At 36.1% G+C, this 24,829-nt stretch overlaps 2 protein-coding genes across 2 annotated transcripts in view; one reads left to right on the top strand and one right to left on the bottom strand.

Moving 5' to 3' along the window:
- The window catches only part of SYN2 (synapsin II), a gene marked incomplete at both ends in the record, with an annotated part of 143,456 nt that overhangs the window by 66,617 nt on the left and 52,010 nt on the right, over positions 1-24,829 (top strand). The gene's annotated exons all lie outside the window — the stretch shown is intronic.
- TIMP4 (TIMP metallopeptidase inhibitor 4) lies at positions 13-21,368 on the bottom strand (the record flags this gene model as incomplete). The annotated part of the gene is made up of 5 exons (XM_079540473.1): positions 13-210; positions 353-477; positions 1,119-1,233; positions 4,705-4,802; positions 21,239-21,368. The coding sequence occupies 5 exons, from the start codon at positions 21,366-21,368 to the stop codon at positions 13-15; spliced, it is 666 nt and encodes a 221-aa protein (XP_079396599.1).

A 24,829-nucleotide genomic window follows, 5' to 3' on the forward strand; every position in this document is an offset into this window, starting at 1 on the left:
GAAGTGATCACTTTAAGGTTCGCTGATGTCAATAAACTCTTTCTCTGGGGGAGGGCCACCTCGGTACCAGCTGCAAGTGCCATCACTTCTCTTGATACAGGCGTAATGCTTGGCTTGGTGCCCGTATAGCTTTCTTTCTATCAGCCAGTCTGTCCAGAGGCACTCATTTGGTGCAGTGATTGAGCAGGGCACCATGTAGCAGGTAGTAATCTAAACGTGAAACAGTACATTAATTCAGTAAATTGAAGGTTTCTAAAAGAACAGTAAAATACATGGTGTATTCCACCAGTGAAAAATGCTCTGTCCTGAAAGGTGAGCTCCACCACTAAAGAGTATTTTGTTCTATACTTACTTTGCAGCCACAGCCCATTTGATATCTCTGATTAAGACTCTTCTTTTGAGACAAGGATAAATCATCCCATGGTTCAATGTAGTTGCATAAATGGATGAGGACTTTACCGTCATTTAAAATCTGGCCTACAGCATGGGAAATAAGGAAAATAAGGCAAGCAAATGAAACTGTTTTCTAAATACTGAACTAAATTGAAGTCGAAAGTTTGTAACTAAATGCACCAAATTCATACTTCACAGTTCTTTCAGTGAATTTTATTTAAAATGTCACAGTTATCCTCCTGAATAGATGCTAAAGATTTAACAAGGACATTTCTCAAAAGATGCTGATAATCTGCAAACAAGGGATGGATGTAAATGAGCTAATATCTTGGACAAGATTACAGGACTCTATAGGTATAAATCTGCAGTTACAACACCCAATGTGGCATAATGTAGGTATGGGTTGTCTCACTACGTACATTTGCATTCATAGGAAAACTGGTACTGTTGCTTTTAAATGAATAATGATGGTGATGCATAGCTCCTATTTACTAACTGCATGGTTACTGGCTTCAGCTTCCTCTGAAACTGTTTTAAGATCTTCAGATAAAGGATGGAAAACGTGTAAGATCGCACATTAACTACAGCTTTATACAACTTGCCCATTTAATTCTTTTTGTATTAATTAGCACAGAAATTTATAGGTTTTTTTCAAAATTGGTGAAATTTGACATTGAGCAGTTACTTTTTTCTTTAATACGTACATTAGTTTTGTTGTGTTTTACCTGTCAAAAGGTACTGTTTTTTGTTGTTTGCTTCTAGTTTCACTCCACAGAGTGATGAATCAAAGGGAGTATAGACATACTGGACATCCTTGAGCTTTTCAAATCCTTTAAACATCTGAAAATTATCAGAAAGTGAAAGTCAGAGGGGGGGAAAAGAAACATGAAAAACCATTGCAAGCAACAACTGAAATAATTATATGGTGCATCTTTTGGAAAAAAAGGCTCTGAAGTTTGAATTTCTATGAGAAAATACCAACCGTTAGGCCCCATCTCCACATAAAATGAATTGTCTGTTATTTTAGAAGGATGTTAGGCCTTAAAAAAAAAAATCATTTCAAAATCTGATTTTCTAAGTGTTTTAAATGGCTCTCTAAAGCTTTCTCTTCGCGTGATATTCTACTCACATCTCTCATTAAATGGAATAAAAGAGACACAGCACTCATCTTAAACAAAGTGCTGCAGTGTTGAATCTTTAAAGATGAAAAAATTACTGCATGGAAGATCTTATCTTGATCAGCGTAATGGTGTGCAAATTCAAGAACATAAAACGTGCTAGGAAATGGAGCACTTTTCCTATATTCTGTCAGTAAAGAATACCGTTTTTCCACATCCAGTTGTTAATTTTGCCCAACGCAACCTTCTCTAAGAACTGTTAGAAAATGGGGGCTAGCCCTTAGAAAGCCCATGCAGTGGTCAGATTGTCTGCTCCCTAATCAACAATTCCAGTTATGGCTAAGAGAGCCATTAAAAGACAGAAACAAAATTAGTTATTTCTAAATGTGAGAAGGAACCGTAAGATGCTAATCAACTTCAGAATGCCTGTCATCACCTAGTATGACATAACTGAAGCCCCAGCACTCCGTGGGCCCCGTTTCGTTACATCATGCTGTGTGTTGACAGCTGTGGACAATTGCAAGGTTCACAGCTCTCATGGGCAAGCTCTCTCTGTTGCAGCTGGTGTCCCTGGAAAATATGTTCATATTACTCAATTTCTCTCAGGAGATTTAAATAGTACAGAGTGCTACAAAACGCACAGTAATATGTTAGGTTTTTTTGAAGCCTTTTTTATAGAATGATAAAAATAGTCAAAGGTGTTGTCATTGCTCTTCCCGTCCAAAAACATTAGGCACTCATTTGAAATACTTAGTAAAAGAAGAAAACATAATCAAAAGAAAAAAAAATCAGAATAGCAGCTAAAAACAAACAAACAAAAAAAACAAACAAAAAAACCACAGCATCCTGCACAGAGCTACAGTGAAAGTAATAGAAGATATATGTAATGATGATGGACAGTGTGTTTACTTTCATTAGATAGAAGCCAAATGTAAACGATCTTCTCAGCAAGATAAAGAAACAGAAACAGGTCATGTGCTGCAGGGAATCTGCCTCAGAGCTAAAGCAGAGCTCCAATTGGAGCCCCAGGCCTTCCTCACTCCCCATAAAAGTCTTTAATTCCTGTCACCTTTGGAACTGGAATCCCTTGCATACACTTAAATCCACCTTATTTGAGGTATATTAGACACAGAAGCCCTCATCAGGCTGTCTGTTTGTTACTTTTGTGTATGATATTCCAGCTCTGATTGATTTCTGGTTTTGAGATATGTTAAACCATTTTAAGTTTTTACCCTTCTGTTTAGTTCAGTAAATTGTATTTGATCTTCTCTGTCATTTTCTCCCAACTTCTGAAAGTGTGGATGCTTTCTGAGTAAATGCCTAGGATGGCTTGACCCAGTTCTACCTTGTGATATAATGCATTTACATCTGATGTTCTGGTAGGACTTTATTGAAGGAAAATACGCAGAGGAATAGAACAGAAAGATGTGTACTTAATAACTAGTTTGTATGGATACTGGCAGTGTCCTGCTGAGCTATGTAACAGATCAGTACACTGCTATTGCTTTAAGATTTTAGAATACTTTCTTAAAAGACTTTGTGTTACTTTCAGGATCTGAGACATGTTTCCATTATAACAATTACATTCTTCTATCTTCTTTGTTTTCTGAGGCTTTTCAGCCATATGAGGGCTTCTTTTCCTAGCTTTCAAACAATGCATAGCTATAAAGTATACATATTGTTATGTTTAGTTACCAGCTCAAACACCATCTCATGCTCCCACTGTGCACAGACCCTGCCCTTCTGTACATGAAGTCAACTTAATTATTTCAGAGGGATTGCATCCGTGCAGCTTGTGTGGAACATGCGTAGTAACTATGCGTATATACCAGTTTCACTTGGTAAAAGGTGTTGATTTCATGTAGAACATTGATATCTTGGGCATTACTTCACTATGATAACATAGGACAAAATATTGCTAACTCCAATAGTGCTGTTTTTGTATTCAGGTGGCTCCACAGAATACACACGATTACCAGGTCAATAATAATGCTATGAAAACAGATATTCAGCCTGCATATAAATAATGTATTTTCTTCTCAATTTAATGTAATGCTGTAAATATTATCACCATGGAAGAAAATGAAATAAATTGAAAATATGTGTGGCTTTTAAACAGGCCACCTCATATATAAGAAATGAATAAAGCCATCAGTGTTCATTTTTAGTATTTCTGAAAATGAATAACAAAATCATACTGAATATTTCTGTCCAGAAATATTTATCCTTTAATTCTAAGCCAAAAATATTGGTTTTAAAATAGCAGGAATATATGTTTGATAACCGTAATAGCACAAAACAGTCGTGCTAACGCTACATGTCAAATTGCCCAGTGAATAATATAAAAGGAACATTTTCCCAATTTACAGTTGAAATAAAATGTAATCTCCGCAGGTTCTGTGAAAATGACAAATTCTTCATCACGGAACTAAATAACTGGAAGAACTCTACTAAACCTAATGGTGATTTTTGAACAGTAAGATGTTGACGTGCATTTGGTTTTGCTAGCACTTCTGTAACATTACACAGCCTTATATCTCATTAAAATCTTTAGAAACAATTAGAAAGATTATACAATATGATAAAGAACATTAATGAAAGCATTCCCTTACTGGAGCTAAAAAAAATAAAGGGAAAAATCCTACGAGATTCTCAATCATTTTATTTTGTGCACTCCCATTTACTCTCTTAGCAGCATTCACACAAATTGATTCTTCTGTGAATAGCAGGGAAGGAATTCTGCTTCTGCATATGTCCGTATTCGCTAGTGAAAAGCCTTTTCTATTTCAGCCGGAAATGCTTTCCTGTGCTCAGAAAGTTTGTTTCAGCCAGTCAGAGTTGCAATACCATAATGCACCGTAAGTGGCCAGAAAATAAGCAAATGCAGTGAATACTCATAAATTTAAGTACATTTTCATATAGCCTTCATAAAGCAGTTTTGAATAAGAAAAGTTGTTTAAAAATGTGCTCATTTAGCAAGTAGATGCTTCTCTGATATTCTTATCTCTTTTTTTTCCTTTTTTTTTTTTTTTTTTTTTTTTAAACCCTACTCTTAATCCTGTGTAGTTCACCTACGTCCATCCTTGAAACCAGCTGGATCCTTTTCCAGCTTTAAGCATTTGGAACTAAATTGTAGCAATATACAGAGGTTATCAGTATTGAACTTCAAATTTAGCTGAGTGATTCCATGTACCTTTATTTGTTTGATTTCATACCGGATCATTTTGTGGGTATCGAGAGGATCATCACTGGCAGGAACCACCTTTTCACTGGATATTTTTGCTCGAATCACTGTAATAGATGGAAAAAGACAGTTTAAATGCAAAGACAATATTAAATACAAATAATAGCTAAAATTATATTTTTCTTTTATTTTTATTGATTTTAGCATTTTTATTTACATGTTAGCTAGTAGATGTTAAGCCATGTCAAGCTGAAAATAAATGTAAATGGTCTGTCCCTTAAGTAAATACCTTTGACAGATATATATTCAATTTCTTAGATATTTTCTGGTATTTAAGGCCAAAATTTTTCAAAGTTGCTTTGAAATGTCTATCCTTGAGTTAAGATGTCCTTAAGTAGAGCAAAGCTGCTAAGCTGATTCTGGTTATGTCTGCTATGGTTCTGGTAATCTGAAATGAGTTACCCCTGAGTTTTGATAAAATTGTCCTTCAGGTTGCTAATTACATGTTAAAATCTGTGGTCATGAAATGCAAATATAACAATTGTGTTGCATTCACTTTCCTAAGACCATAGATTTTAGCTTAATTGTATTAGTCTGTAAAATTGAATTATTTTCTTTCTTGACACATTTCATTTATCTCCTATTTTAAGGAAAGGAAGAAATTCTGTGATAGAAAAATAGTTTGTTCTCTTACCTATGTTTGTTTTGTGTCTCTCATCTATATTGTTGAAAATGAACCAAGAATATTTGTCACAGGGAATAAAAGCATACAATAATATGCTGTATTTCATTGAGCCCAAAATTTTTCTAGGGACTTCCACCACCCCAAAATTATTTATAGTCCAATTCTGGCTTGGTTCTGGATCACTGTTATTATATCTCCTCTGCTGATGTGCTACTTGTTAGAACAAGCCGTATCTCCACGGAGAGATAGTGGCAAAGGCCTTAGCAATCAATAATCCAACCCCACCTCTACTCTAGATCTACATTATAATTGTGCAGAGAGATCTATGCAAGGATGTCTGCATTTTTTGAAAGAAGCAGTTGAGTTCCCTCTCTCTGTCATAGCTACGCCTATTCATGCAGGTATCACACAGACCAGAAATCATTCTTCAGCACTAGAACAACTTCCAGACTCCCTGAGATGTTGTTCTAGAGTTTGTCCATTCTTATAGTGAAATCCTCATACTTCTTTTTCTCTTCAGAAAATCAAGCTGATGTAGAGGAGATCTTGTTTTGCCATCATGCTCCCTCCCATCCCCAACAAATTTATTCAATAAATTAACTAAAAAAAAAAGGAACAAGAAACCCAAACTGCAATTTTTCTTACAGCCAAACAGAGGTCAGTTTCGTATAAAAGTGGGCAATTCTCATTTCCTCACTTATTAGCAGAGCAAACTAGATGTAAAAATCAACATGGTGCATATGCTTGCAGCTTCAAAGCTGGAGTTCTCCATCTTTTGGCATGGGGCTCCCTCCTCCCAAGCCATTCAAACGCTTTTAAAGGCCTTTAGACTTACTGATTGGATTGAAAGGAAAGAGCTCTTTAAAGTATGAGCAGCAAATTCTTCATTTCAAATAGTAAGTGGCAGCATCTCTTTAATCATCTGCAGATGTGCTATGTTCCCACAAATTAACAGTACTTCTAAGTGCTTTGATCTACTTCCAGACAAAAGGTGTTGTGGATTGTTTGTGCTGTACTGATGGAAAGGTCAGATTAGAATCGTGTTCTGTTTGGTGTTGTTTTCCTTCACAGCAATACTTCGTAAGGAAAGGTTTAGGATAAAAAAGTTCATTCAGTAGAAGGTAAGAGGTGAGACAACAGTTTAGGATCTAGACCCATAATTTCCTCAGTATCACAACATGTTTTATATGCAGGAAATATTTTCTTTCATATTCAATGCAAACATATGTAGGATAATTAAAGCTACTTCTCCCCTTTTGCTTAATATTAAAATATTACTGATTTTCATACTTGTACTAAATTCTTGTTACCATGTGACAGGAGCATTACAGGTTGCTCAGAGAGTCTCTATGGCATTATGTAAGGCAGTTGGTCATTATGAGATCTTTTTGTGGGTGAGTAGAGAGAAAAAAAAGAAGAAAGAAAGAAAAAGGAAACTTGTTTGTTTAAGAGAGAGCTTCCAGATGGTGGAATTAGACCAAATTGAGATGTATTTTTTTAAATGACAAGAAAGTTTTTATGTTAAAGGATGTCTAAATCTTTAGTTACTTTGGTTTTACATTTCTCCTGAAATCAGATTCAAGCACATACAGATCTTTTGGAGCCTTTTAATCCTCCTTATTTTTTTCTGTTCTTTGATTTTATTTTTTTCAATCAGTCGTTTAGCTGTCTCCTAAAACCTCTGATTCATGTGGTTGCTTCTGTTTTTAACCACAAGCACTTCCTGATTTAGCATTCTTGGGCTCAACCATCTCTTTTTCACTCATGGTTCAGAGAGTGGTTATAACTTAAGATTCCTCCTTGTCTGTAGTTCTTTTCAATAAATGGTTTCAACTGTACCATTGCTGGGTTGGCTTCTCTACTTGGCTGAGAATAACCTCTGCATGTTTAGGGTAATAATTTCATTTTATCTCTCTGATGGCTGTTGGTTCCATATGAGAAATTCCACATGAAATGCATGTGCATAGGTTTTGTATTTTAATGCCAATAATTCAGTCTGCCTCAAATTCGTTCCACATTAAAAATATAGGATGCATTTCTGGAGGCATTCACGCTAATATTTCAGTAGTGGGAGGCTGCACTTATGCAGTGCTCCCAGGTTTTGTAACTCATGGTATTTTAAGAAATATTTTGTGTTTTAAGAAATGTTTTGTAGCTGAAAGCTGTGTTGGGTAACTGAAATAGAAAGAAATGAATGTGATCAAAGCTATGCAGGGGGTCAGTTTGAGCCTCAAAACAACAATCCTAATGGTAGCTATTGGCTCCCACTATGATGAGTCCATACTGTCAAGTTGCTGCCCCTCTAAGCAACTGCTGTGTTTATTGCTAGGGTCATAGCATATTGCAGTTACAGGAGGGCACTGTTCTATTTAGTAAATCAGCTTAGCTACTGCATGTGTATTATTAGATATCTATTAATAATATTTTTCTTCCTCCTTTCCTAAATAATAACATTTCTCAACCATTTCTACATCAATGAATGGTAATTTTGAACTGCATAATGGACAGAACTTACTTAGAATAACATCAGATATATTTTTGTTTAAACAGTAAGGAAAGAAGTGTTGGATTTTATGTAATGCAGGTGTGTTCAAAGTTAAAAAGTTAGGCATTAACCATGTCTTTTCTAATACTCTGTGGTTTCTCTCTGAAATCAGGTACAGTAATTGTTTACATGTACACAAATGTTACCATCACCTCATCTAATAGAAGGTATTTTATGTTCATTCACTTTTAAATATATAAACCTAAAAATAAATTTAAAATAACACAATGGCCAAGAAGAGTGTCAATTCTAAGGATGGCCAGATATGGAGGCAGACCCTTGGAGCTCTGAAAACTTTTATCATCTCATTGTTCTCTACGAATGCTATAGCTGAACTCCCTGGACAAAGTTATCAAGATCACAGTAATCTGAGACATATACACTAGCATTTAGTTATCTTATTTAAGTTGGACTTGGTTCAGTAATTTTGTTTCTGGGCTATAATTTCCAGAAGACTGAACTATTTTTCTTCTGATTAAAATAATAATAATAATAATTGTAAAGGCAATTGGAATAGCAGTAGATGTACTTATTTAATTATAGAAATATCCACAGAGTGAGGAAAATAGGTAGCTACACCTTTCTCAGATGTTAGGACAAGAAAACTGACATGAGTTGCAACTAGAAAAACTGCAATTTAGAAAAACATACGGGAAAACTACAGTGAGGTGTAGAAGGGGTTGTTGACGTACACAAACATTCAGAGGTATGGTAAAAAATAATTTACAAGGAAAAGAAAAGGAGAGAAAAGGGTGTGGGAGGTGGAGAGAAAAGGGAGAGGGAAGTGAAAGAGCTCTCCCCTATGGCCAGACAAGAAGGGAAGTGACAATATCTGAAACAAATGTCCAGCCTGGATCCCAGTGCAGCTGGCAGCGATAATCACTCCTGTGATAATTTTCCCATAGTAAAAGTAGTTGCCTATAAGACCTTCCTGCTTGATAATATTAGTGATAGTGATACAATGATATAGATGACAATAAATGGAGTGTGCAATAATCAGGAGCAGATGTTGCACACTGACTGGTTGGGGGTTATGTTGTTGTATCACGTTTCTCTAAATAACTGTTACCTACTTGGTCATTACCTACTTTGTCATTCCCTGCTTAGTTCAAAGCTAAACTGAACATCAAAACTGGTAAGCGCAAGTCTTGTGCACATTACGGTGCCTTCTGTAAGAATTTGTCACGCCAAGAGCAGCAGGGTTTGCAGTTGCAAAGGCAAAAGAATGGCAGTGTGAGCCCAGAACAACGGAATGAGAAAGGGAAAATTCTGAAAATTCGTTTAATTTTCTAAAATTTGTAGAATGACTTAAAAGCTGTTCTTTCTACCAGATTTCTGATGCCTGAGACCTAAAGCTATTGCCAGATACTGTGGCCCTGGAGCTCTTGTAGTGCTCTTGTATTGTCCCCTATGGAAAGGGAACAAGTGGCAAATGGAACAGAATCCAATTATTTGTATTGTTCTGAGGGTGGTTTGAGGATGGCATTCCAGATATATATGGGAACAGATAAAAGAAAGCATTTAGACTTATATAGAAGAGAAAACAGAATGGTGGTGGTGGTTTGTTTGTTTGTTTTCCCTGAAATTATATAGCAATCCACATATGCAGTATGAATAAAGCAGAATTGTGGACACAAAATATATAAGGAATTGGTAATCCTACATTCAGATGAATTTTAAAGATTAAAAAAGTCCTTTTACCAAAGGAGGAAGGCTTCTTATGAAACATTTTAAAGTAGTTACATTTTGTATTTACGCTCTTTTTGTAATCCCCACTAAGAACTGAGGGTTATCTTCCTTCTTAGTTGGGTATATCAAAGTAGAAATTCCTGATAAATCCTCAGTTTACCTGCTATTAATTCATATTGGTGGCAATACAAATCTGGACTACCTGATAAAGTTAGGCCTGTCTGTTTTTAAGAACCTAGGCTCCTCACTTAAATTAACTGTAAAAGCAGGGACCTTGTCTGCTGCTCTTTAATGGCCCCAACTAATAAGTAATACTGTCCAGTGTCAGTATCATAATAATAATGGTATGGTTTAAAACATTGCCCTTATCCTGCAGTGTTTAAGGCCTTTTAAAAGTGAGTCCTTTTCCAGTGCATATTCTGGTTTCTTGGTTCGTGCTGAAGGATTTGCCAAATAACATCTCATAAAAATGCCATTTTTATCCTGTTCCCATTTATAATTTCCTTCATTTCTCTCTGCTCTTAGTCCAAGAACCTTAACCCTAGTGCTCAGTTCATTTCACATATTTTCAGCTGACATGGCCTATACTGTATGCAAAATAAGACTGAATTGTGTTTTCAAAAACTACTCTATGTTTTATTGCTTCTTTTATTTGGTCTTCAACTTAGAGGTGGTTGAATTGTTTATCTGTATCTACAACAGGTAACCTGAGTTAAATCCAAAGGTACCTTGCACTTCTGAAAATTGACTCAGATTATTTGTGATCTTTCAGAATTCTGTTGTTAGGAATAATCCCTAACTATCCCTAAGAAGAAGACACACTCATGTTTAGTTTCTTTAAAGAAGATTCTAGAAACCATGTGGTCAAGGTTCTGTCTTTTTAAAGCAAAATACATCTATTTCATTCAGTTCTTCTATTTTTTTATGTATATTTTTATAGTTTATGCTGGCCATGATCTTCTTGATGTCAAGCAGTTCCAGAAAGCTAAATACCACTTCTGCCATACTTGTGTGATCACTTTACTCTTGATTGCCTTTTTTTTCTTCTTTTTTAAATTGTTTTAATCTAAATTTGCTGGCCAATATCACCACTCTGAATAAACAGATTAACAGATTTTTCTTCCTGTACTGAACTGCCTGGAACCTGGGTTGCGGAGAATAGAATCTGAGTCAAATCTGAAGGAAAAGTGGTGTAATTTGTCAAAATGGCTCACATAGCATTCGTGGGAAATGAAAGATGACTCCTGTATTACAACAGTTGTGCTACCAAATCACTGACAGTAATATCAGTTTGAGATATAACAATTCACCACTCTGAGAATGAATCTGACAGATCTGATATCTGATGCTGTCATGAGCAAACACTGTATGTTCCATATAGTTTTTGCCTTTCATGCTTACAATGTAGAGGTGTCTGCAACAGTTCTTTTGCAGCATTGATTTCTGAACTATTATTCAAGCATCTAGTTGTTGCAGACTTCAACAGGGAGAAGGATAATTACCTCAGTATTCAGGTAATCTGTTGAGATGCTCGTTCACCTTTATTGCTTTCTGAGTGGAAAACTAAGATTAAACACCTATACTTTCTGTTGTCGTTTGAGAAGCAAGCACAATGCTCTTGAATAATCTTTAAAAGGCTGAAAAAGAGCAAATGTGTTTAGCAAACAGCTTATCTATCTATCAGTGTAGATTTCAACAAGGCTGATTAGCAAGCAGTAGTTTTGTTTCCAAACAGTGACCTAACTGAAACCGTTGTGCTGGTTCAATTGTAAAGGGAGTGCAGCAGCAGCAAAACTTGTCCAATACTGAGTGAAACTCAAAACATCTTTTCTCTGTGTTTGCAGGATGTATTTCTTAAATGTAATTATGTATTGTTAATAATCCCTTTCTCCACAATTCCTAGAACAAAAGGCAAGGAATCTATATTTCATAAGATGTCTGTATTTGATAGGATGTGAACGCAGCCTTTTCCTGCTTTGTATTTTAGCTTTCTGATATCCCATTATTAAATGTTCACAACCATCTATAAAGTAATTAAATCAGTGGCACCATCATCGACTGAAACACACTTTGTAAACATGAAAAGAAAGAAAACAGAACTTGATAGACTGTTGGGACACAGAGGCTTTGGATCTGTACCCACACATCTTGTTGAACAATATAATTATAGCAGTCTTTTGTCCTCTACTGTATGGAAATGCTCTACAAGAGCGTTGCCTTGTTTTGTTTATGCTTCCAGTGGCCTGAGAAGGTAAGTGTGGTGAGATAACAGTATTATATGAACAAAAAAGTCAAGTCCTTCTACTAAAATTTTATCACTTGGTCTGAAGGAACCTCAGGGAGATTTTTGAAAGGGAAGTTCAGTTTAAAACTCAAGAACTGAGCCAAACCTAAGTTCTATTAATCCAACGTAAAATAGAAAACAAAGAGAAAAAGATGATGGATAAACCTATATTTTGTAAATTGAGGACAAAGATCACATGATCTAATTTAATATTAGCAATATTAATATTGCTAACAATTATGGTTGTTCTAACCAACTAATATTGCTGCTGTGTAAATATTTTGGTTACACCTTTTTTCTTCAGATGATGAACTACAATTTTTTAATATCATTCACTGTTATTCATGGTGTTTTTGTTGAGGAAAAAACAGAGCATTCCGAAACTCACCTTCTTGAAAAATAAATACATATACTTCTGGAGACTATAAATCAGAAACAAATAATTGTTTTATCACTATTTCATATGGATATTAATTTGCGCTGATTATCAACTTTTTCAACATAAATGCTCTGCAGACTTTGATTATTCTTTTGTGTTTTATTAGTGGTTGTGCTAGTGTGCACATCTAAAATGCATTTCTTTTGAAGCTCATTAGGACTTTCTGGTGGGGCAGCACTTTGTGAGTCTCTGTGTGTTTCTGGCTTGGGATGCAAAAATTCCTTGTGTTGAAGAGAAGAGTTGATTTAGTTTGGCTTCCTTGTTAAACCAGATTATGCAGTCCTTTTATTATTATTATTATCAGAAGAATATATTCAGTTTGTAAGAGTGAGGTTTTTATAAACGTTCAAATGGAAGAGGTGATTTTTTTAACAGATATGCACTAGTCTTAACTTATTTATTACATAAAAAACTGCATGATTTCCTAATGTTGTTCAAGGTCACTTTTATTTTTCTGCGCTGTTTTTACAGCTGCTTCTCATGTTACCAGAAATATTTCTTTCTACTTCACAAGCCTCAAATACCACATCATTTGACTAGTAATCAACATCTGCCTAATTTCAGCTGAAGAATAACACTCTCTTTATGCTCTGAAGTCTGTAGAACAACATACATCATGTTATTGTAGATTTCCATTCATGGCTGCATACCTCTTCCTCCATGCGGAAGAAACCCTGTACTGCTGAAATGCTTTTTAATGAGAAAGTTAGGGATTAAAATTGTTAGATTAATAGGATTAAGAATCTGGCCGTATTTTACGGTCTGTTTTATATTATTAGTCATTGTTCATAAGCTTGCATTTTGTTTTCCACACAGTGTATGCAGGATGATTTTGAAATCATGGGTTTTAATGTCTTGTCCCTATAATGTACAGTTTTAAATAAAAATAACAACATAGTTGCTGAATTATCCTATCTTGCACTGAGGTCAGCAATAAATTGGTATTACTGAGTTACTTTTAAATCAGTGAACTGTAATAATTGTGAGTTTTTATCTCATGGCAAAACACTCAATTAGCTCAGTTGTATTTTTTTCCACTAACGTGTAATTATTTTATAGTCATCACTTAGGCTCTAATTGACAAGAGTTTTGTGGATACGTCTCTTTAAAATTCTGTCCTGGTGCTCACTATTTCATGATGCCACCTCATTTTACAGCTTCAGCTTTAAAGCTGTCAGGAGTGCTGCCATGAAAATGTTCAATGAGCAAAGGAGAAGAGAGTGACAGCATTTTTCCAGACTGAGCCCCCATTTTTCATGCTTTAATGGCAGGACTCAGAAGAACATTTACCGCAGATTGGAAATTATTTCTTAAAGTTGCATGTCATTGATAATGCAGTCTTACACTGTGATTTGAAAAGAGAGTAAGGAAATAAGCTGGGCTGGAATTTTGAATTAAGTTCTCAAAACATTTGTTTCTGTCTTAAAAACTGAAGTAGGTCTAAGGTTATTTGTAGCTGCTTCTGTTAATATCTCTTACTTCCAACAGAAAATACTTTACCTAGCTAGTGAAGGAAACTTCACTTATATTCTGCCAAATGTTGTCTGTAAGTGGAAGGAATTAAGCACTGTCATTTATCCTTACTTGTGAGGGTATTCAGAAACAATTAGCCTGTTCCAGCCTGGGCAAATTAACACGTAGCTTCAGGCACAATGATTCTGTAAATCTCTCTGTTCTTAGTCTCTGATAAACTCAGAAGATTGTTCTTCTTCTTCCCCATGGCAGCACTTAAACAATTCAGTGAGCACGAATGTTGGAGTGCTTTATTAAATATTCTGCAAAGATTGGTACAGATGCATGTAGTTGTAAGCAGTCATTTGCAGCACGGCATCTTCACAATCAGAGCTGCAATCCACTGCTGGAAAATTCACATCTTTTTTTTGTATTTTAGAAAGCATTTTGACGTTTGGGGCTCCTGATGCCAAGAAACCAACATGTACCACAGTTATAATTTATTCTAATACATAGGCATTCACATCTTTGAATGGTTGCAGACCATTTTTAATTTAAGAGCCTCACTGTAAGTGCTTTAGGAGCTATTTAAAACTAAATAACTTCCTAGGACTTAGGTAGTGTAGAATTTTAAAAGCTTAATTTCAGATACTATTAATGTGTATGAAAGTAAGCATAGCAGACAAGTAAAAAAAGTTACTATGTATTTATTTCATGTTTATAGAAGTAAAGAAATATATTCCCTTTGTTTAACTGATATTGGCAGGATATTGCACATCTTTAAGATGACAATAATCTCTAGCTGCTTTTTTTTTGGCTTGTTTTTAGATAATTCAATGGTTAACGTAATAAAACTCTTTCAGTGGCATGCTCTTTCAATGGCAGTGATACAAATAGCCTCAAATCTTCTTTTCCTCTAATACCTCTTTTCAAGAAGCATGCTCAGGTGCTGTGCTTTTCCTATCATTTGGATGTGTATTTTTTCAAGGAAGAGAGAGAATTAGAATTGATGAAGCCCAGTACATAATTTCTCTAATCAAACTTACAATTCCTTGAACAGAAATTCAGCTTTCATTTTTTCATTTTTGCTAATTCTTTCCAGTCAGTTCTGATTTATTCTCTAAATATACCTATGCATTTTTATCATTGATTTTCACTCTAGAGACAGAACATTCACACTCAGCATGTTTGCTGATGATACAAAGCTTTGGGGAGTGCTACCATTCAGTAACACCTGGAAAGTTGGGAGAGTTGGGCAGGGCGGAATCTGGTGAGGTTTAACATGAGCGAGCGTAGATTCCTGCACCTGGGGAGGAATAACTGCATGCATCAGTACAGGTTAGGGTCTGAGCTGCTGGAGGCGAGCTTTGCAGGGAAGGACCTCGGAAGGTCCTAATGGACAACAGGTTGGCCATGAGCCAGCCTGTAAGCAGGAAGGATCCTGAGGCGCATTAAAAAGAGCATGGCCAGCAGGTTGAGGGAGCTGATCCTCCCTTCTACTCTGCCCTGGTGAGGCCAAGTTTAGAATTCTGGGCTCCCCAGTTGAAAATAGGAAGGAGTCCAGCAAAGGACCACCGTGATGATAAAGGGAGCATCTCCTGTATGAGTAAAGGCTGAACAACCTGAGTCTGTTCAGCCTGGGGAAAAGAAGACTGAGAGGGGATCTGATTAATGTTTATAAATATCTAGTTCTCCAATTCTGTGATTGCTATCAAGCAAATAAGATCTGTCTCCATTTGTTAGGACAGTAATATAAATATATAAATACAATACAATTAATATCAATATGTCAATATAAAATATAAATACAAATTATATGCCAAGTACTGTGATCTTTCCATGCTATGGAGAAGTCCAAAGATGTTTAGACAACTCCAAGATGCAGACTGTGTGAAGCCCATCTCTGACAGTGAGGTGCCTGAAAGCACAGCCTCTCATTCAGGGATCTACCCAGGGTCTGAAAGAGCCTTCAGTGAGGCCACGCTGTCTATTCTCAAGCAGTGGATTCAGGAGTAGGAATTTGAGCAGCTGAAGGAACTAGGATTGTTTAGTCTGGAGAAGAAGCCCAGGGGAGACATTACTGCTCTCTACAACTCCCTGAAAGGGGACTGTGGTGATGTGGGGCTTTGTCCTCCTCTCCCAGATGATGAGCAATAGAAGAGGGAATGGTCTCTAGTAGCACCAGAGGAGGTTCATTTGGATATTAGGGAAAAGTTCTTCTCTGAAAGAGGAGTCAAACATCGGAATAGGCTGCCCATTCCTGGAGGCTTTAAAGGAGTGTGCAGATGTGGCACTGAAGGACATGGTTTATTGGGCATGGTGATAATGCATCAGCAGTTGGACTTGATGAAGTCTTTCCAACCTTAATGATTCTGTGATTCTTTTATATGTGGGTTTTTTTTTTTTTAATGAGACTGTGGCGTCTGTCTTCAGTGGTCTTTTGCTATGTGATATAGGTATTAACATTTGTGTGAACGCTACAGTGCTTAACACAAAGATTGATTACATAGTTGCTTAATTTTGTGTTACACTGTTCGCAGCAAGTAAACTATGAGACTAAGCATATACTGGGAGCAAATAACATAGTGAGAACAAAAGTCTCGTTTCTCTGTTAGAATTTTTCCCCTTAACTTGGAAGAAGTACTGTCTGCATTTCTAATAGCTTTTCCAAAGCTGATTCTCCCCACGAGGCAAAACTTCTTTTCACTCTAACGTTGCACAAATCAAAACACTGCAGTGCGAAACAAAATACAATATTGCAGTGAGGCAAAATAGTGTGGCATTGAACCATCAACTTTTTAATGTGAAATTCAATAATATAGAAATCACGTATTGCAATTTTACCCCCAGATGAACTGATTTTGAAAAATTAATTCTGGTGTATTTAGATTTTTTTAACTTTTATTTTTAAATGTGATTAAAATTTAATATATGATCTGGCACATTTTGCTCACGGTGTTCTGAGATTTTGGGAGGCTTAAAAGGCTGCCAAGCTTCAGCTGTAAAGCTTCCATCATGTTTTGAAATGTGCCACTCGTCTCTAAAGCTGAAAAATTCTTCTCTGAAGCTATATTATATATTTATGAGGGCTGTTCTGAAACTAATGCCTCCTTATCTTACTCTGGCCCACAGTGTCAGAGGGAGATGTTGTTGGTATGGCAGTAGAGGTTCAACCTTCCCACTAATATTCCATTACATTTGATTGCTGTGCTGCATATGGCAGCAGAACAGCAATCTGACAGAATGGTGTCTGACATGAAGTACGTATATAGCAATGGGGTGTAACTGAATTCCTCTATGTGGAAAAAAATGGAACTTGTTGACTTTCATTAATGCTTTCTGAAAGTTTATGGAGACCAAACAGCAGATGTGAGCACAGAGAGGCTGTGGGTGGTGTGTTTCAGCAGTGGCAACGGGATCAGTGGGACACCTCCACCAGTGCGACTTGTTATGAGCATAGCATGCAGACTTCTGTTAATCACTGGCAAAAAATACAGAGCGAATGGTGGTGACTGTGTTGAAAATTATTATTTTATAGCTCTATCAATTATCTCTATCAAACAGTGTTATTGCGTGTACCTGTTGTAGCTTCCATGGAAATAAATAGGAAGCATTACTTTCAGAGCATTGTATAGAATTTGCAGTTAAGACCTCTTAGTTTTTCAATTTCTATTGCAGTGTGGCACCAATATTCAGTTAAAAATATCATTTTCAATAAGTCTTTAGAGAACGAAATCAGAGTTGAAATCAGAATGCAGGCATCAACTGTAAGGATAGGGCACTGGTGTGACCTATCTTAGGAGTGTAAAGTATTTACTTATTTTTCTATTACCCCCATAAAATCTTTCTTTTGCTACAGGGGAGAACACAGTTTGAATTAGGAACAACAGACTTGAGAAAGGAATTAGTCCTCCCTATGTATATAATTTCTCTCCTGGTTGTGTAATTTGATGTGAACATTGGCTTAGAAACGCGCTCATGAATTACTGAAGTCCGTGACAAAAGGGAAATCTTGATAGCATTTGATCAACTCAGTTTCATTCCTGGCTTTCTCCAACATCTCAGTGGACATTTCTTATATCAGCTTGAAACTATGGTGCCTTGCTACTGAATATGAAAAGTTAAACAGCGCATTCTTGTTGTTTTTCATTTCCATAAGGAAAAAGCTTCTTGATTTTTGGTGGGGTGTGTACTTAGCATCTACAATTAGTTGTGAAGTACATGGAATTACTATTTGATACACCTTCCATCTCCATTTCAAGCTAAAGTAATCTGCAGAATTGCAGGTGTTCTTTGAGGTTTGAAGACATTCAACAAATTCTAGGAGGATCTTAGAACTACTGAACACAACAGGAATGTATTTCTTTTTCTAACGGAAGATGTCTGTCTCCATGGCAGTAGGCACGTCCAATTGATAGACATTTACCTCTCTTTGAGCTGAAATGTAAGACTATGGAGAAGTTCAGGAGAACTTCTCAGATTTGCACAAAATCACACTCCCTTATGGCTAAGCAGGAGAATGAGCTAACACACAAGTGGCAGGACCAGCATAACACTCACTATTTTCTGTCAGGATCTTCAACCCTATAATTGCTGTTCTTCCTATTGAGGACACCTACATAACAGTTGCAGTACTCTTCACTGATCTCCAATTTCTATTTTATCCAGCACGATACCAGAACCAGAAGCACTCTCTTTTTCTGTGTCTGTCAGAAATCCTATTATTTCTGTCAAGTTACTTAGGCTCTGTGGTAGATATTGAGTATTTATACAGAGTGCAAAGCCACAAAATTCCCCTGACAGAAGAAGGCAAAATGGCACAGTACTAATCATTTGAACAAAAGGAAATTGATAAGAGCTTGTCCCAGAATTGATTCTTTGCCTATTTTTTTTTCTTGGGTATCTCATATAGATGCTAACGCTTCTAAGTGCCTTTGATTTAGGTACTCAAGTAAAACCTACAGATTCCATCCCCTCCACCTTAATCACAAGAGATCCTAAGCAGACTTAAAAAGCTACAGACTTACAGTGAAACTGATAAATAATGCAGTAACTGAATTACTGACCATGCTCAGTAATCCTAGGAGCAAAACTGAGACTTTCTCAGGTTTTACTTAATGTGAAACTTAGAGGCATGATTTCTTGGTTTTAGTATGTGATAGGTTTTTATTCTGCAAGGAAATACTTGAATGTGTCTATGGGTACACAGATGAATGAACTAAATAAGTGAAAAAGACTGAATAGTCTCAGTAAGAAGCTGGATTGATGTTCAGCTACTAATGATTTTGGTGGGTGAAGAGCCAATCTCTTTGTTTACTGATATTTTGGAAGTACAGATATGTTGCAATTGAAGTACAAATCTTGAAGTACGTGTTTTAATCTTCTTAAATCTTGAAAAGGCATAGGTATAAAATTCTTAATACTACTAGCAGGAGAGATTTGATGTGTACTACTGCACGGGATACTTAATGGCATGGCCGTTCCCATTTAAGAACTGAGCGGTGCAAAGGACGCAGGTGTGGCTTCAAACCTGCTTTGCTTCCAAAAGGAAGAACAGCTGCACAGGCACTGCCCTGCTTCCCACTGGGGTGGTGCTGTGTGGGAAAACTCAGTCTTGTGCTGCCCAGTTCCCCAGGACAGCCCCAGCCCTGGCACAGAGGCTGGAGAAGCTGCCTTTGCCAAAGTGGTTAGTGGAGGTTTCTCTTATGCAGGGCAGACTGCTCCACAGGTCTTCTTCAGATCCTTTGAAGTCATTTTGATCTGCTTACAAGATGTACTGTGTCCAAAACAAATCAAGGAATTCATCCATAAATGCTTAGATCAGGTTTCAAGTGTTACATATATGCAAATTCATATATGTGCATATCCAAAAATATATTTACAATCATTTGTTTGATATATGTACATCTGTCAACTATTTTTTAACATATAGAAATGCTATTTTAAAGTATGGATGATAAAGAGATCCATGATATAAATATGCCTTAGGTGAAAAGTACAATTTACTTTAAAAAGATAATTTATGTAAGTGAGAGCTTGAGACCCAAGTCCAAATATAAAGTACAATCTTTCATTTAAACATAATTAAAAGTATGTATCTACCATTTCTACCATTTCTAATATATACATATATGTATATATACATACACACACACACACACACACACACACACACACATATATATAAGGGACCTTGTCTTAATTAGGATGGTTGAAATGAATTCCCTGAAGTATACAACTTGTAGCAAGTATTTTGAGTTTCCTCCATACTGTGAAATTATTTATTTAGAAAACTCTCCTAAAGTAAGTTTAAAAACTTACTTTGTTATGTCTAGGAATGCAGCAGATTAATATCATTAACTGTATAGTTAAGCTTCTGGAAGTGCAACTTTATTTTCTTTCACACCTGAACCCCAAGTTTGCAATGCCTGGTGTAGGTAACTCAATGAAAACGATTGCTTAACACAACCAGATTAAAAAACAATTTAACTGATGGCCACAAATAGAGCTTGAAGTTTGTCATGGCTACAAAGATTTTCTGTCAGAGTATAAAAGCAATTAATCAGTATGCAGAAGGTATTGCCTGCCCCATAGAGATGCTAATTTTGTGACACTTTGGAAACTCATGTTCTACATTTACTGTTCACACTAGATGGAAGCTAACCAGCCTCAGCTTGAGCTAATGAAATCAAAAGACTGCAAAATGACACATTTTCCTGTCCCCATGCAGTGTAATTTTGAGATCTTTAGTTTCTTTCTAGAAGTATTTTGACAGCCACAGCTTGGGTTGAATATTATGAAATCCTAAAGACTGGAAAATCCTATTTGTGTGGAAAGCCTGTAGTCAGATTAAAAAAAATAAAGGACATATCAGTTTCCTGCTCAAGTATTTTTGGAAAATAACAGCAGCAGAGTAAGATATTGTAGTGCAGCAGAACAAAGACCGAATATTTCCACGTTGCCATTAGGGACTTTTTTTCATTTTGCTTTCCCAGAGTGCTGTAACAACTGTTGATAAGCACAGTTATAGTGGGCATGTATTTAGATGGAATAGTCTATTATAGATACTGTGAACAGTAAACATTTAGAAGTCCTCTTATTCTTTGCTGCTTACTGTAAGTTAGGAGCTAACATACATGTTGTTTTTATGAGGGGAAAAAAAAAGCCCACTAAATAATACTGTAATTTCAACAGTCTGTAACCACAAAATGTTCTGGAAAAGAAGAAAAAAAATCAAGAAAAACAGATCAGCTACTGCCACATTTTTCTTCTCATAGCTGTGTGTTTAAAAGGGTTGTCTGCAGTCATTTGTTCTAAAATCCTCTAAGAGTCGCAGCCACATGGTTAAAAGTATTTCTCTACAGCTGTACAGAAAAGAATGCAGCAGTTAGGTTAGTTCCACTCCATTTCCTACCAGCAGTTCAAAGCACGTCGTTGTTCATGACTCACCTAAAGCAGAATCGCAGATGAGCTGCTGCGGATGAGCAGGGGCACAGCTGCACGCCTCCACCAGCTCCTGAATTCTGTGGGTCAGCAGCAGAAGCACTGAAAACAACAAGGTACTAAGTACAGGATTCATGCTGCCTTAAGCACAGCTAATCGGTCTGCCAAGAGAAAATGCTTTCTTACTGTTGATTTTATATCTAAACTTCCTACAGACTATCTGATTTCTTCTGCGTCTTCAATTTCAGCAGACTTGGGTGGTTTAGAAAAGCCCTCTAATGCTCACTCTGAGTACACGCTTATGTTAACTGACTTCTAATTTCCCTGACATAGGAACCTCTTATTTATGGCCCAGACACTAACTCGTAACTCCGCCTTCCTTTAAGGAAAAAGCACATCATTGGTGAAAGTTCTTGTACCAGAAGTGAGATTACCTTAGTAAGCACTGCAGCGTTGCTGTTATGAGTCAGTATAACTATTAATAATCAAAAGCCTTCACAAAAACAGCTTTTACAAGTATTTGCAGTTGATTTCATGATCTGTAGCAGAACAAAGATTTTTACCTTTTTGTAGTAAATCTTCGTCCAGCCTGAATTTACAAAATAAATCTGCTATCTTCTCTATTCCGGTCAAGTAAACAGCTGTCATTTATTAAACTCTGTTTTCATCTGCAGTCCTTGGTCTTCCCCTGCACTTCTGTGCATTTTCTTGAGATGACACTCCAGTTTGCAGGCTGGACAGAAATTCATTTACAAAAAAGAAACATTTCAATGCTCTATTTGTAAGACTAGTACAATTAGCAGTTACAAGGAATAATGAATAAAAAATAAAAGCTGCAATAAAAGGCTTTTTTTTATTATTTTATCAAAGATTTAATGTAGATTTAATGTATGTTAGAGGCACAGCTTTTTCTCTGCATTCATTTTCAATATTAGTTCTGATCAACACAGATCTGTATCTGCATTTTCTGGTTACTGTTATGCACGGAACACACGCAGAAATTCCAAAGTTTGGAACTCTTTTTTTCAGCTTCAGCTCTTTTGTTGATATCAGAGTCTGGATATGTGTTCTTAATGTTATAAAGTTGTAACATAGTGGTAATGTAAGACATAGATTGAATGGAGGACAGAACTTAAAGGATTGTATTTTTTGTCACAATTTGAGTTTGAGAACTGAGAATTCATTAATGTCATTTGAACCATTTTAATCAAGACTCATGAAAAGCTATTTTGTCAAGTTAGGTGTACACACAGTAGTATCGCTACAGAAATGTGTGCGTGTTCCACAGCAGAAGGCTGATTTTATTGTTAAACTGTAAGAGGTCATTTTAGCAGCTAACAAGTTTGCTTTGATTTTCAGTCCTCCCAGGTAGACACTCAAGTAAAAAATAAATAAATAGATACACAAATACTCAGAATTATTGTGTTTAGATTCAAAACTGGGCTGGGAATATTCTACATGATATCGTGATTTAATTAAAACTGTCCTACTTTGAATTTTATTTTTTCAGTCCGCAGTTTTGCTTCAAATCATAGGGACAGATCCAAGTCCAGGTCTAACACCAGCAAATAACTTAGGCTTGTTAATGTCTTCTTTCTTACCTGGAGGAAACTTAATTTTTCAGGAAGTATTTTCACATGAATAAAAAAGTTGTCAGGCTGAAACCCTATCCAGGAAGTTCAAGCTAATTTAAAACAAACAAAACAAACAAGCACGTATTTTAATGGCATCTGTGATTTATGGTCTGTAGTTGTAGGGCTGCTGACATTCAAATCTCACTTGGGGTGGTAGGACTGGACAGTGTTGAAGGAATTAATTAAGACCCATTGACTGGTTTCCCAATAACATGACATGCCTGCTGCTATAAACCATCTAAATAGGCCAGATTGGTTACTGTTTCAGTAAAATTCAAGTAATAGGTAAGTATGCTGGGCTAAGCCTTCTCTTTACATTGATAATGCAGTTCTTCCCATTTGGTGGTTAACCAAGGAAGGCATTCCATAAGGTTGTACAGAATGGCACGTGAAGATAGCATTCTCTCTGTGTTTAGAGGAATGAACTCTAGAGGAATGAAATCTAGTGCAAGCAAAATAATTGCACAGTTGAACTAAAGTCACTATCTTTGTAAAATAACTGCCTATAGACATAGCTGGGAATTTAGTAATTACATTAGACTGTGCAGAAATGTAAACGTGCTAAAACCAAATTTTGTGTGATAATTGTACAAATGCCATAAAAAACACATTTCTTCTGATCTTACATCGTATTGCCTGCAGCTGTTTTTGGAATAATTCAATTAGACTTTTAAGTGTATTTCAAAGCTTTTTCTACATATGCAGAATACTTGCAGTATAGTTACATGTAGAGAAGCAAATGGCTAGGAAAGAGCTTCTTATTCAACATGTATATCCACTGATGGTCTCTCTAGAACTAGTCAACATTTTAAGAGAGATACTTGGAGCATGCTATAAGCAACCAGACCTTTCAGTGGTAATATGAACTTCAATGAAACTTATGACTGTAAAGTTTCTGAACCATGGCATGGAACAACTGGTTACCAGCAGCACAACACTGAAGGCAGACACGTGCACCGCACTAATGAGCAGCTCTTTGATAGGCTTATCTTTCAAATGTTTGTGAAAATGTTGAGACAATGTTGTAATTAAAATGTAAAAGGCAAACAACTTTGGAGACTTCAGCAGAACTGTTTTCTGACAAATTTTCATTCTCAAAGGAGTAGTTTTGTCAACTATTTTTTAATTCCAAATCCAAGGCAAGAAAGCTGAGGTGTATCCTTCACAGTAACAGCCCATTTATGCAAGGAGCCAAAGATTATCTGTAGCTCCTGCTGATATCAGTACAATTGAGAACCTGTTACCTCTGAACAGTATCAGTTAGCATCAGATCTTACCTTGAAGATGCACTGTGCTTTTTTATATTGCATATTCTTTTCGTCATATTAATCAAATTAATTTTAGATCTAACTATATCAGTTTGATTTTGACCTTGCAAAGCACAAAGATTACTTCCAGAAGACACAGAAATATTCCTTGGCAAATCTGTAAGCAAAGTAATCTCTTATCATAAGCAAAGTATAAGTAAGTAAAGAAAAGATAGCCAACATAAACCAAAGAAACACTTGGTCTTTTTCCTATTTGTATAACCAGACTAATAGTACAGGGGCTCTTTGACTGCACTGTTATTTTGATTTTCCTTTAGTTTGATATGTAAACCATGATATGGTGGCAAATTGCATCACCACAGTATTGAAGCATGAAGCAGGACTAAGCAGCACGCACTGCTTGCTTAACATCTGGTATAACTAACACTTGCTAATAAGAGGCAGCAAACTTTGTTTCTCAAGGGGCACAGTCACTGACTACATCAGTTCACTATGGACACAGTAGGAAGAATACTACGCAGTTTCTCTTTTTCTTCTAGCTAAATAAACTTAATACTGAATAATTCATTTCCATTTTCTAATAAAATGTAATTAAATAATGAAGATTGTGGATCATTCACTATATTTGTTGATGTGTATGATATAGAAAGAAAGCAGGAAACTTGACTACAGTCAAAGTTCTGATCAGCTTTGTC

This window comes from Tetrao urogallus (genome assembly GCF_951394365.1).
Source record: "Tetrao urogallus genome assembly, chromosome: 10".
Classification (NCBI taxonomy): domain Eukaryota; kingdom Metazoa; phylum Chordata; class Aves; order Galliformes; family Phasianidae; genus Tetrao; species Tetrao urogallus.